The sequence below is a fragment of the Mesocricetus auratus genome, unplaced genomic scaffold, assembly GCF_017639785.1.
Source record: "Mesocricetus auratus isolate SY011 unplaced genomic scaffold, BCM_Maur_2.0 Super-Scaffold_100044, whole genome shotgun sequence".
Classification (NCBI taxonomy): domain Eukaryota; kingdom Metazoa; phylum Chordata; class Mammalia; order Rodentia; family Cricetidae; genus Mesocricetus; species Mesocricetus auratus.
This window is the reverse complement of record NW_024429221.1, coordinates 594,557-608,901: the sequence shown is the minus strand read 5'-3', so window position 1 is coordinate 608,901 and position 14,345 is coordinate 594,557. Positions and strand designations below refer to the sequence as shown.

At 47.9% G+C, this 14,345-nt stretch overlaps 1 protein-coding gene across 1 annotated transcript; it reads left to right on the top strand.

The window, feature by feature from the left end:
- Positions 1-3,229: 3,229 nt before the first annotated feature.
- On the top strand, positions 3,230-7,240 carry Fut4 (fucosyltransferase 4). The gene has a single exon (XM_021235258.2). The coding sequence runs from the start codon at positions 3,640-3,642 to the stop codon at positions 4,942-4,944; it is 1,305 nt and encodes a 434-aa protein (XP_021090917.1). The 5' UTR covers positions 3,230-3,639; the 3' UTR covers positions 4,945-7,240.
- The last annotated feature ends 7,105 nt before the right edge of the window (positions 7,241-14,345 follow it).

Sequence of the window (14,345 nt, the reverse complement as noted above, 5' to 3'; positions counted from 1 at the left end):
CTAGAGAACCTCCCTAGAGGACCACCTAGGTGTCTTCTCTAATAATCTCCCATCCTCACAGCTATTGCCACAGGTTAGGCCTTCTTTGGTTCACATTTGAATTCTAACAGTCGTTTTTGTTTTTTTTTTTTTTTTTGAATAAAGAGGAAGACTAGCAGTGGTTGGACTGGAAAAGCAGGTGACACATAGAAGATGTGGTGTGTTTAGAGAAATGACCTTGAGCAGGCATCAAGAAGGCAGGAAGAGCATTAGACAGAAGCAATACAATACATGGGGATATTTGTGATAGCATCCTACAAGGAGGTAAAGGCCTCCATTTAAAACCTGGAGAGTAGCTGACAGTGGCGGGGCACGCCTTTAATTCCAGCAGTCGGATCTCAGAGGCCAGCCTGGTCTACAGCACAAGTTAAAGGACAGCCAGGCCTACACAGTGAAACCCCCATCTCAGATACCAAACAAACAAACAAAAATCTAGAGAGGAGCTTCATTCAGAGACAGGAGGGGGAGGGGACGCTGCCAGGAGAGGATGATAGAGGCATCCAGAGGCTCCTCTACCGAGAGCAACAAGATAAATATCAGACTTTTATGAGTTGGGGCGATGGGGTTCTTCCAGGAAGCGATGCATCATGATACGATTTAATTCAATATAGCACATGTAAACACGAGCACAGAAGAGCCAGATACCGCAGACTGAAACCTGTCAAGTCATATTGCACAGACGGCTTCTTAACTCTTCCAGACAGAGCGGCAGGGAGGCGTGGCCTGACTCTTGAGCCATCGAATCTGGTCTAAGGGACAGACCGGTGTTCTCACAGCTTCCCTGACCCACGTTCCCTGCTGTGTTCCCTTCCACTCCGGCTTCACTGGGCTCATCCCTTACTGATGGCTTAATGATTTTCTAGGAACATATAAAAGAACATCTGTAGTGAAAAGCTTGTTGTGATTCCCTGACCAACACACCTGTTCACCAGAGCCTGTCTGTTGCCTAAAAGGAAAGCAACCCACCCCTGTTTGCTTAGAACATGCTGTTTGTTCCTTTATAGCTCTTATATTAATAAAGACAAGCAGCAGGAAGCCAGGACTAGTGGATCGTGCGTGTGGTCCCGGGATTCAGGAAGGGAAGGCAGGGAGATTGGCTATGTAGTCAGCTCAAGGACAGCCTGGGCTACAGGAGGCCCTAGCTCAAACACAGACAGTGGGAAATTACTGAAACTTCTATTTCCAAATAAAAGTTGTTGAATTTCATCTTTTGATTAAAACATTACGCTAGAAACACTATAAAATGTTGTAAGGTGCAGGAAGAGAAAACTACTAGGCGCATGAGTGTAAACCGTAGTGACCACTCTCTTGCTGAGTGCTGGTAGGAAGAGCCACCAGAAGACGCTTCTAGAAGCTTCTACATTTGACTCTTGATTCCCCCCCAAGACCCATGTGGTGGAAGGAGAGACTCCATTTCTGCCAGGTGTCCTCTGACCTCCCCGTGTGTACCATGGCATTCAGGCATCCTGTCAAAATGTAACAAACATTTGAAAAAAATAAAACAAATCCATGAAAATGCATCCAGATGGGCAAATCCAGGTGTGTTTCCTGTACTGATGATATGTGAGAGCCACCATGCGGTTGCTCTGGAAGAGCAGTCAGTGCTCTTAACCGCTGAGCCATCTCTCCAGCCCCCCTGTACTGATGATATGAAGGGCTCTGTTTCCAACAGGTTCTCCAGAGCTTATATGGGTACCACACTGTAAGCTGGAACCGTGGGCTGCACATCAGGGATCTACTAAAACCCTTCTTAAATTGCTTCCTCGACTGAAATCAGTCCCCCCCCTTTAGAATTCCACCTGATAACAGCTGAGTAACATCATAATAAGAGAGGGTGTAGCCCAGGAGGTCACAGTCTAGCCCTAGGGCTAAGCTTTCCAAGTGATTGCAGATGTGGATGCCTGGTTGTAACCGCCTGGATACACGTGAAGAACTGACATACCCTTTGTTTGGGCACAAGAACATTTATCTGATTCACCATTTTACAGTCCCAAGTATTTTGCATTACTTTCTTGGGAGTAGAAATTGTTTCCTAAGGGCTTAAAAATAATGATCCTAATTCACTCTGCTAAGAGTAGAATGTTCTCAAAACACTGGGCCTCAGTGGCCATTCATGGTTTATGCATCCTCAGCCTGAAGTCCCAGGAAAGCAGTTGGCCAGCAATTGTGTGGGGGTAGGGGAATGGAGTAATGGAGTTCCTATAGATCACTTGGTTTTGCATCAGAGACCATGATGGAAGTTGTATAACTCAAGGATTATACAAAAGGCATTCAGCCACGCTCACATTAGTGGCATCAAATTGCTTATGAAAATCAGAGTACATCTCAAGTCAGTATTAGTTAAAGTGGAGCTATATCCCCATGACAGTGTGCTCCACACGCCTGCTTGTGACTTGTCTGTTTATATTTAAAAGTTCTTATGTGTCGCTGGGCGTTGGTGGCGCACGCCTTTAATCCCAGCACTCAGGAGGCAGAGACAGGCAGATTTCTGTGAGTTCGAGGCCAAGCTGGACCGATAGCCTCCAAAACAATACAGAGAAACCCTGTCTCGTAAAAAAACAAACAAACAAACAAACAAGCAAAAAAAGTTCTTATGTGTCATCCTTCCATTGAATATTCATGGTCAGAAATCTGTTTGGGGGGCTGGAGAGATGGATGGCTCAGTGTTTAAGAGTACTTGTTGCTCTCACAGAGTGCTCATTATGGTGGCTCACAATCAGGGGATCCGATGCGCTCTTCGAACCTCCATGGCACCAGGCATGCTCGCAGTACACATACAGGCAAAACATCCATACATACAAAGTAAAACACAATCTAAAAAAGGATTAGATTGTAAATACATGGGCTGGAGAAACCGAAGCAAATTTAGCTTGCCGTTTTGGGTAAAGTCATGTATATGATCCGTTTCGGTGAAATAAAATCCTTAAAATCTTTTTTTTTTCTTTTTTGATGGGAGTCAAGGAAAGAATCTATTTCCATAGCTCAGATAACACTTGCCTTCTGTACTACGATGGACCCACTAGCACCTTTTGGGACGTTCTTGGGACCCGTCACACTGCTCCGGGCAGGTGCCTGACTCCACAGCCGGCCTGTTTTGCATGCGCACGAGGTCTGGACTCCATTCCAGCTGTTCTGGGGCTTGAGTCCCACACCCCCTCCCGCCCCAGGCATCACTGGCCCGGCAGCGGGCAATACGGAAGGAAGTTGATTCTGCTCTGAGTTCTGCAGTAGAATCGCATCCCCCACCACCACCATACCACCCCCTCGAGACTTCTGGGGAGCTCTGGAGTCCATAACTCTAAAAAGCGAGAGCTTAGGCCACCTAGGCGCGGAGACAGCGGACGCGCACCGTGAGGCCGGGACCCCGGGTGAGGTTGCAACGGTGGCGAGCATTGGAGGAGCTCAGGAGCCCTAGCTGGGGAACCAGCGCAGGCGCAGCAGGAAACGCCCTGGGCCCGGACCCGCAGGTCTGGGAGCGAAGTGTCTGGGAGGGACAGGGTGGCGCCGGGCCAGGCTGTCCACCCCGCTCACACCTCGCCCTGGACCTGGGAGGGGCGCGGCACCGCCCGCGGGCCTGTCGATGCCTGGCCCGCCCCCTCCATGGCCCCGGCCGGCCGCGAGCGGCAGTACGAGAGCCGGTGCCGCCCCTCGCGGTCGGTGGACGCGTGGCGAGCGGAGGCGGCCGCTTCTGGGCTCTGCATGGGGACGCCGGGGACCCGGCAACGCGCACGAGTGCGCAGAGGCTGGGGATTACCCCGGAGTTCCTCTGCGCTGGCCGTAGCCGGGCTGCTCGGCACCGCGTTGACCGCCTGCATCTGCTGGGGACAGTTGCCGCCGCTCCCCTGGGCATCTCCAACCCCGCCGCGCCCGGTGGGCGTGCTGCTCTGGTGGGAACCTTTTGGGGGGCGCGGCGGCCACCCCACGTCTCCCCCTGACTGTAACCTGCGCTTTAACATCAGCGGCTGTCGCTTGCTCACCGACCGCGCGGCCTACGGTGAGGCTCAGGCAGTGCTGTTCCACCACCGTGACCTGGTGAAGGGACCCCCCGACTGGCCCCCGCCCTGGGGCGCCCAAGTGCGCACTGACGAGGCACTGGAGCCACGTGTGTTCGACGACCAGGAGGGAGCGGCGATGCTAGCGGGCGAAGCCCTGGAGACCGCAGGCTCGAGACCCCCGGGTCAACGCTGGGTGTGGATGAACTTCGAATCGCCCTCCCACTCCCCTGGGCTGCGGGACTTGGCTAAGAACCTTTTCAACTGGACGCTGTCCTACCGGGCCGACTCGGATGTCTTCGTGCCCTATGGCTTCCTCTATCCCAGAAGCCATCCAACTGATCAGCCGCCAGGCCTGAGCCCCCCGCTGGCCCGCAAGCGGGGTCTGGTGGCCTGGGTTGTGAGCCACTGGGATGAGCGCCAGGCACGGGTCCGTTACTACCGCCAGCTGATCCAGCATGTGCCTGTGGACGTGTTTGGTCGAGCAGCAACCGGGAAACCAGTGCCAGCCAGCGGACTGCTACACACTGTGGCCCGCTACAAGTTCTACCTGGCCTTCGAGAACTCACAGCACGTGGATTACATCACTGAGAAGCTGTGGCGGAATGCCTTCCTGGCCGGGGCTGTGCCAGTGGTGCTGGGTCCTGACCGTGCCAACTATGAGCGCTTCGTGCCTCGTGGATCCTTCATCCACGTGGATGACTTCCCTAGTGCTGCCTCCCTGGCTGCCTACCTGCTCTTTCTGGACCGAAACCTGGCTGTCTATCGCCGCTACTTCCACTGGCGCCGGAGCTATGCGGTACACATTACCTCTTTCTGGGATGAGCCGTGGTGCCGGACATGCCAAGCTGTGCAGACCTTTGGGGACCAGGCCAAGAGCATCCCAAACTTGGCAAGCTGGTTTGAGCGGTGAGGCCACTCTGCTATGAACTGACTACACCTCCTTGGCTGAGTTTTCTTACTACCCAATTTTGCTTGATGGGGAAAAGATGAGTTACCAGTTAATACTGTTTAGCGCAAGGATGGGATGGGGGAGATTCCCAGGCCCTTGTGACTTTTTATGGAGAGCTGGGCTGTCTGTCTGTTAAGGGGCAATGATGTCCTTACCTGCCATCCGTGTGGAGAAGTCATTTTCCCTTCTGGCCACGGGCCTTCATGGGGTCCACGTAGCCTCTAAATCTTAGACATATTTGGTCTCTGACCCATGGTTGGCAGAGTCAATGAGCGGCAGTCCACTGCTTTTGAAAGCCGGTGGGTGTGCAGCGGAAGAGCTGTGCCCACGAGTGGGTCTTTCTGTGATGGTTGGATTCCTCAAACCCTCCAATCCTGGAAAAGATAAGCCATGGATTCCCTTCACCAGCTATGTGTGGTCCCCAGCCTGTGACTGGAAACAAGAGGCAAGATTATCCTCAGCAGAGAATCAAGATGAAGATGTGGGTGCACCTCACTTCACTCTGGAAACCTCCTGAAAAGCTGCACTTCAGTGGCACCCCAAGTTCAGGGCCCCAAGGGAGTGCAGATTTCAATAGAAATAAATGGAAAGTCCCTTCACAATGTGAACGATCGTCTCCTAATGGTTTCTTCTGTCTCTACGCTTTCCTATAACCTGGAGTAAAAAAAAAAAAACATTTAAGAATACAGATATGAAAAAAGCACACATGATCTTCTTGCCCTTTTCCTAAGCAGTGTTTACAACGGAAGAGACAAACAACAACATCATGTCCACAGATGTCTCTCTCTGCTGGACCTGAAACTTAAGCTGGAGTGTTAGTCCTTCGGCAGTGTCAGCAGCGCTGCGCAGAGAGAACAGTAAAAGGGATTCTGATGAACTATGGGTCTGTGCAAAAGGAAAAAAAAAACTTTTGTGGTATTTGTCTATGGCTGTTCTGTTTCCAGTTTTTTTTCTTTTGTTGTTGTTGTTGTTATATGGAACTGAACTAGTGCCTTCAAATTAACTGTTCTTTGTTAAATCTGCAGGTTCCCCTGTGAATCTGCATCTCAGTACACTGGTTCTGGTGCCTTTGAGCCTATGCTGTGGGACCAATCTTGAAAATACACCCACAGGCTTTCCAAGTTCAACAGATGTCAGTGTGCCTACTTGTGCCAAACACTGGGCTTGAGCTCCCCAGGGAGGTACAGAAACTTGTAAGAAGTGCCTTCCCTTGGGGCTTCTATAATCTATCACTGCCTCAGTGAACAGGGATTTTAGTCGCAAAAATAAAGCATCATTCATGAATCAAAAGGCCTCATGCTAGGATCTTCGATCACTGTTATGGGCAGGGTCCAAGGTAATTATCTTTATGCAGAATTCTGCTGTTCCGTTAGGACAGTTTTCTGAGTTCAAGTGCTTTTACACGAAAGCTTGTAAAGCCCACATAGGCCCAGGTGCTTCTATTCTCTGCCTTCCATAAAGGGAGTAATTAAAGGCATGAATAACATTTCCTCCTTCAAGTGTTACAGTGTGGGCTCAACTAAATTACAGAGCACCAGCCACCTCGCAAAGGCAAAACGAAAGCTCTGGGTTTTGCTTGTTCTGGCTTTTCAATATAGGGTTTTTCTGTACAGTCCTGGAACTCTCATTGTAGACCAGGCTGGCCTCGAACTCAGAGGTCTACCAGCCCCTGCCTCCCGAGGACAAGGATTAAAGGTGTGCATCACCACACCCAGCTTACAAGTTCTGCTTTTAAATGAGTATTGATGAAATATTGGCCAGGGGTCTCAGTGTATTTGGGATCTACACTGCGCAGTGGGGGAGAGTTTAGAACTTAGTAATCTGCTAAGCTTTGCCTTCCAGCTGGGGGGACACCAGGCCGAGGAATGACCCTGAGCACAGAGGTAAGGAAGTAGTGATACCTCACATGTATCAAGCAGCTGGTCAAATAATGTGTTCATAAGCATGTTTCCTTCCCTTGCAGTGATTGTAGGATGCCCTCATATGCATCTTACATTCCTTGAAACTAAATATCAAGATCTATTTCAGAAGCAATCTGACAAAAGGAAGGCTAGTCTTACCATATCGTGTATTTCAAGTAAGTTCTTGAAGCTGAGCCGTATTTCAGCAGCATACGATTCCTACTAAGCTTGTATTTTCAGACTAGAAGTGCCTGTGGGTTTTTTCCTGAAAAAAAAATTGTTTTGGTAAAGCTCTGCAATTAAATTGTTATGGATTGTTTCACCTATACATTTTGCATTAAATCATATAAAATTAACCTATGTTTACAGAATGTTTATTATGAGGAAGAGTGCTTCTGAATGTGTTATGTATTTCAAATGTATTTTCTGTAGTTGTCATGAGTCTTTTTTAAGGCATACTTTCCTTTCAAAGTGGTCCCAAATGAAACATTTTTACCCCTGGATGACCCTCATTCCATGAGGGAATCTGGAAGGATATTCTCTGTAGCCAGAAGAACTTGCTGGCAGTGCTTAGATTCTTTTGTCTTCTCAAGCCCTTCCCTGACAGTAAGAGGAAGACAGTTAGGGTGCCAGGGTGACTTCAGGAAAGAGCTTGCAGTTGGGAGCCAGAACCTGAGACCGTGGCTTGACTTATTAAGTTCTGAGTTGTAGCTCCCTTTGTAATGTGAATGCCCCTAGGAAACCATCCTGAAGAATGATGTGTGCCCAGGAAAGCTGTTAAGTGCTATGCCATGGCAGAACCAAATCTCTGAAGGCTGTAGACCAGAGCTTAGCAGACATTTTCTGTATCGGCCAGAGTGACTGTTGTATGCTTTGCAGACCGGACAGCCTACGGTCTGTACGCTCCTCTGCTGTGGGAGCTCAGGAACAGCCTGGGGGATGCAGAACCCAGCAGGGACACTGGGGTCAGAGTTCACCACCACCTCTAGGTTGTTAATAGATGATGCAAGATATTTGGGAAACTTAACTGTTTTTTTCAAAGTATAACTTGATGGGCATCCCTTGAAAGGGATTTAATAATTAGGATTTAAGAATTCTGGAGGTGGATATAACTGGTCCTAGACCAGCTTTGCAGCATTCCCTAGTTGTCTGATCTTGGACAAATTATTGAGCTTTTCTGTGTTTTGGTGATCTCATCTCTAATTGAAGGTAATCATGTATGGAGGTACAGAAGGGGGTGAAATAAGCCCCTCGACATAGCCCTGGCCCTGAGGATATGCCTAGAAATCATAGCTGAAATCACCTCCAGTCCCTCGCACAGAGGGAGGCACCAAGGTCCAGACCTTCTAACGGACTTGCCTAAGGTGACAGTAATGTGTGTGTCACACCCTTTGAGCCACTGTCACTTGAACTGCAAAATAAGGGGGCCTGAACAAAAGCTCTTGGGGCCTTCTGGTTCTACTAGCTCTCATTCTGCTAATTGGCTCCCTGGAGCTTAGAGACTTAATTATCCTCTGGTGGTTCACACTCAGGAGCAGGAAACTGGCAGCAAGCCAGGGGATGGGGTGGGGGAGGAGGGGAAAATGTGGACTTCAGCTTCAATGAGTGTGTGAGTGTGTGTCTGTGTGTGTGTGTGTGTCTGTGTGTGTGTGCGCGAGCGCGTGCGTGCGTTACTTCCCAGATACCCAGGAGAGAAGCCAAGCTCTTGGTGTTGTTTGGTGAGTAAGAGTGCAGTATACATTTCAGGCCACTCTTGCCTGCTCTCAGGGACCTTCGATTCATGTGGTCTATTAACAAATCCCACATTTTTCTTTCTGTTTTTCTTCCTTCTTTTCTGTTTTTAGAGATAGGGTTTCTCTGCGTAGCTCTGGCTGTCCTGGAACGAGCTCGGTAGACCAGGCTGGCTTTGAACTCACAGAGATCTGCCTGCCTCTGTCTCCCAAGTCCTGGGATGAAAGGTGTGCGACACCACTGCCCGGCTCAACAAATCCAGTCTTTGGTAGGGTGGAGTCTGTGCGTTCACTGGTTCTGTACTGTGTGGAGCTGTCCCAGGCAGAGCTCAGCTTTCTCGTTTTATGGTGACCAGTTTGTGAGGGCACACACTTGTTTCCCCACATGCTCCCATGTTCCCGACAGTGTAGTTATTAGCTTCTGTCCACCACATTAAGTAATGTCAAGCTTGGGTAGACTAAAAAGACTGGGAGCCCAACGGCGGAGTGGTGGGATAAGAGCAGAAAAGGTGAGCTTTATTTTTTTATTTTATTTTTGATTTTTCGAGACAGGGTTTCTCTGTGTTGTTTTGGAGGCTGTCCTGGAACTCGCTCTGTAGACCAGGCTGGCCTTGAACTCATGGAGATCTGCCTGCCTCTGCCTCCCGAGTTCTGGGATTAAAGGCGTGCACCGCCAATGCCCGGCGAGCTTTATTCTTTATAGAGGGCACAAGGATCGCTGACAGAGGAAAACGTGAAGCTGGAGCAAAGACTACAGAGTCTCTTTTCTTCTGTCCTCTCCAGGACACACATGGTGACAAATTCGTTTAAGTACCAAAGAAAAGAATCACCGTGGCCGTCTAACAGGAGCAGGGCTGTCAGGAAAGAAGACTAACATATAAGTTACAAGTGCACAGTTGTCTGGAGAGTGCGGAGGGTGAGTGGGCATGGAGTCAGTGAGACCCAAGTGAAGAGAGCCTGAGAAGATGAGCCTGAAGAAAGGGGAGAGAAGGGGAGAAGAGGGAACCGAAGCCCCAAATGAGCACATGGATGCTGTATTAGCTATAAAACTGTTGGCCAGCGGGTAGGGCTTCTTATTGGCTGGCTCTGTCTTAGTTATTAACCCATTTCTATTAATCTATGTATTTCCACGTGGTCTTGGCTTACTGGAGAATGCCTGGACCTGCTACTCCTTTGGCAGCCTACATGGTGACTCTTTCTGGTGGGCTTTCTCTGCCTACCTTTCCCAGAATTCCCCTTGTCTCCTAGTCCCGCCTATCTTCCTGCCTTATTGGCTGAACAGTGTTTTATTCCTTAACCAATAAGAGAAACATACATACAGAAGGGCAACCTCCATCAGAACACCGTCCACCATGCCCACCTAAAGAGGGCCGTCCACTGTGCTTTCGCTGAGAAGAAACCTTTGTGCAGCTTGAAACAGCCTCTGTGGGCAAGTGGAAGTGAAATCAAAGTGGGAATTCCCTGAACAAGGAATAAACAAAACCTAGATTCATTATAGCAGATTCTTGAATGTTTATGAATGCTACTTTTATATCTGGGGGGAGAAAATCTCATTTATTGACCTTCATTCAATTCCAGTTAGCATACGTCATTAGTTCTCAATTTCCACTTTTAAAGAAATGGACATTTTGGAACAATCATCAACATTCTTTTAAGGAAAAATGGGGGGGGGTATAAAGCACATTTTCATTGCCTGTAAAGCCCTGAGGCTACTTCATCTAATATTTAGTGAATTGGATTTTCATGGCATACATTTTGAGATCTTTGGCATTTTTAAAATTACTGTGTCTTGGACCAATGAGATGGCTCAGTGGATGAAGGCACAGGCCACCGGCCTGATGATCAGAGTTCATCCAACATGGCGGAAGTAGCAAACTGACTCCCAAAAGTTGTCTTCTGATTGCTACATTCGTGTACGGCACATGCATGCCCCCACCCACCACATATACAGTGAGTGAGTCCATGGATGCAATTTTAAACTGCTGAGTCTCATTTCATACTATGGCAATGAGAATGTCCCATTAGACCACAGGCTAAGCATATGCGAGAGACCTTTTCTAAGCAGGAGATGTGGACTGCTAATGGATAATCTGCACTCCGGCTGGGAGATGTGAGTTCAATGAAGGCAGGGATACCACACTCAGATGTTCTCAGCAGGGAAATGGACACTGGACAGTGTGAACTCCAAAGCGAAGCCGCATTTGTCTGTGCAGGGCAACTCCTGGGAGGAGCCTGTCTGCAGAGACCATTGGCCGATCAGAATTTCAGTGCTAGGGAGAGGCTGGAAAGCTGCAGGCCCAGAGGCTAATGACCTTCCCTTGGGCTAAGTTCTTTTTTTTTTTTTAAAGATTTATTTATTTATTACAAATACAACACCCTGCCTCCATGTACATCAGAAGAGGGCACCAGATCTCATTACAGATGGTTGTAAACCACCATGTGGTTGCTGGGAATTGAACTCATGACTTCTGGAAGAGCAGCCAGTGCTTTTAACCTCTGAGCCATCTCTCCAGCCCCCATGCCATCTCTCCAGCCCCCTGGGCTAAGTTCTTGCCCTCCTCTGTGGTCAAAACTAGCAAGCAACTAGTTTCTACCAATCCAAAAGCTAAAATGTCATCAGGTAGCATCCTGAGCCTATAGGAAAGCTTTCCGTGCCTCAGTGTACCTGCTCTCTGACGTACTCACCAGTGTGTCTGGTTTTTTGTTTGTTTGTTGTTTTCGAGACAGGGCTTCTCTGTGTAACAGTCCTGGCTGTCCTGGAACTCACTCTGCAGACCAAGCTGGCCTCAGCCTCCCAGTGCTGGGATTAAAGGCATGCACCCCCTCGCCCATCTCACCAATGGGTTTTTAATTGGCCTTAATGTATGAGTTTCTCTGTTCTTTTTCTTTTTTAAATTATTTTCTTTATTTGTTTGTGTGGAGCTTACAAACCCAGGCCATCACCATAGTGTGGTGAATTCTGAAGGTCAGTACTCATAACATTAGTAAGTGACAACTCCATGTAACTGATAATTTATTAATTTTCAACATGGAAATGGTTACTATTTTCATTAATGTTACCAAAATATTTATCTAGACAAAACTGGAAAAATCAGAGGTTTCGTTTTTCATATTGTTTTACCTGTTATCTGCATTTTTATGGGCTAATATTCCTTTTTTATGGGTTTTTCCTATTTTTTAACTTAAATTCTTATTTAATGCACTATACATGAGAGCATTAAATAAGTCTATCCATTTTTTCGCTCTCTTTTCTCAATTTTTCTGAACGAAATTTGCTGTTATTAAAGATTTGTACCCTTTTTTTAAGTTAGAAACAAGCTTGTTACACATGTCAATCCCAGCTCCCTCTCCCTCCCTCCTCCCCCGTCCTCCCCACCACGGCCCCCCCCCCCGTCCCCCACTCAATCTCCACTCTGATCCCCAAGGAGGGTGAGGCCCTCCATGGTGAATCTCCAGAGTCTGTCATTTCATCCAGGGCAGGGTCTAGGCCCTCCTGAGTTTCTCTGTTCTTACACTATAAAAACTTTAAAGCTGCTTCCAGGCTGGAACCTGGGATTTCAGGTAACCTAAGTTTGTGTTTCCGAGCTATGGTCACTCTAATGCCTCCAGAATAAACCATCTCTACTTTCTCTTAAGGTGAAATCTGTGGCTTTTGTGTCAATAACAAATAACTCCAACATATGCTGTTGCCACAATGTATGTCTATTACAGGAATAAATATCAGAGCATGTGTAACCTCAGTCTAGAGTCCTCATAGAAACCCTGGAAGCCCATAAAAATCCTGCAATTTAAGGGGGCATTCCCCCCAGGTACAAACTAAGAAGTTGTAATGTTATACAGAGAAGCCAGCATTGGAGCTTATGGCCTCCGTATGCTGTCTACCTGACGGTTGTCACTAATACTGTAGTTAAACTGAGAGCTGTGCTCTAGTAGCTCCTTCAAAATGACTAAGCCCCATAGGAGACTTTGTTCTCCCTAGCAACTAGACACACCTGTCCATACCTCCTGATTTTCTGGTTCCCCTGAGGTTAAATCAACATTTTAAAAGGCTCCCATATCTACCTACTATCTTGGTGAGCAAATAATAATGCCTCAAGATAATGCTGGAAGCCCTACAGTTTGTCAGACCTTCTTGGAGAGGAACAAATACACAGCTTTTGAACAAATGCTCTTTGCCAGAGGTCTAGCTGACTAAGACTTGTAATTTGCAAAGCTCCTGGTTCATACAGGATACTTTAGGCTCATACTCCCTACAGTCATCGCCCTTCAGTGAAAGGTAGTGGGATGGTGACAGCCACTGGTCCTGGTGTCCTGGTATCCACAGTCATGAGCTCACTCTCTTGAAGTTTGGTTGGGATTGGTGACCCACCACTAATGATGAATGTACGTGATGGTTGACTTTCTAAGACTATTCTAGAAACCCCTTCCCTCTTCCTTCTTTTTTACTGCCTGCCTGTTTGTTGTTTCTTTTGTGAATGAGAACTCCTAAGAAGAATCTGTGTCTACAAATGCTGAATAAGCTATAGCATCTAGGGCCTGTAGTGGAGATCCCGCCATCCTTCAGGAACCTGCCTCCCAGATGTTTCCACTGAGGTATGTTAAAAGCGCTGTGATTTATAACATTCTTTGTTCTGTTGCCATAAAAAAATCCCATGAATCTATTTCCACATTGGAACCTGGAACCTGGGGTAACCTAGCCCCATGCTCTCAGACCATAGTCACCCATAGTTTGGTTCCAGAGTAAACTAGCTCTTATTCCCTTGGAATGGAGAGGTGTGTTATTTATTTATGTGTTTATTTATTTATTTTTGAGGCAGGGCTTCTCTGTGTGGCTTTGGAGGCTGTCTTGGAACTAGCTCTGAGAAGCAGCTGGTCTTGAACTCACAGAGATCCGCCTGCCTCTGCCTCCCGAGTACTGGGATTAAAGGCTTGCGCCACCAAGGCCCGGTGAGAGGTATTTTTGCATCAACAGTTTCCTATCATTTAATTTCTCCCTTCCTTCCTCATCTTTTTCTCCCCCTTCTTCCTCCTTTCCTTGCCTCCCCTCCCCCTTCCTCCTCCTCTGTCTTCCCGTATCCTCCCCCTTTTTTCCCTTTTCACTGGGACATAGGATAAGAAGATTGTATGTGAGTAGTTTTCTTTTTTTTTTTACCAATTTATTTTTTACATTCCAATCCCAGTTCTCTCTCCCTCCTCTCCTTCCACTCCCCCTTCCCCCCTCCCATCTGCTCCTTTGGGAGGGTAAGGCCTCCCCTTGGAAGTCTACTAAGTCTGTCCCATCATCTCACTGAGGCAGGGCCAAGACACCTCTCTACCGCACACACCCCTGTGTCAAGGCTAGGCAAGGTGTCTCTCCATATAGAATGGGCTCCACTAAGTCAGTTTGTGCATTAGTGTTAGATCTTGGACCCACTGCCAGTGACCTCATATATTGTCCCAGTCACACCATTGTCACCTATATTAAGGAGTCTAGTTTGGTCTTATGCAGGTTCCCCATTTGTCAGACCGGAGTCAGTGACCTCTCACTAGCTCGAATCAGCTGATTCTGTGAGTTTCCCCATCATGCTCTTGACTCATTTGTTCATATTATCGCTCCTCCTTCACTTCGATTGCGCTCCAGGAGCTTGGCCCATTGGATAGTTGTGGATTTCTGCATCTGCTTCCATCTGTTTCTGGAAGAGGGTTCAAGCTTCTCTGGGGTTGTGGATTGTAGGCTGGGTATCTTTTGCTT

What these genes read in the sequence shown, in the direction of transcription:
- Fut4 (XM_021235258.2), top strand. Translation starts at nt 3,640, where the DNA reads ATGGCCCCGGCCGGCCGCGAGCGGCAGTACGAGAGCCGGTGCCGCCCC.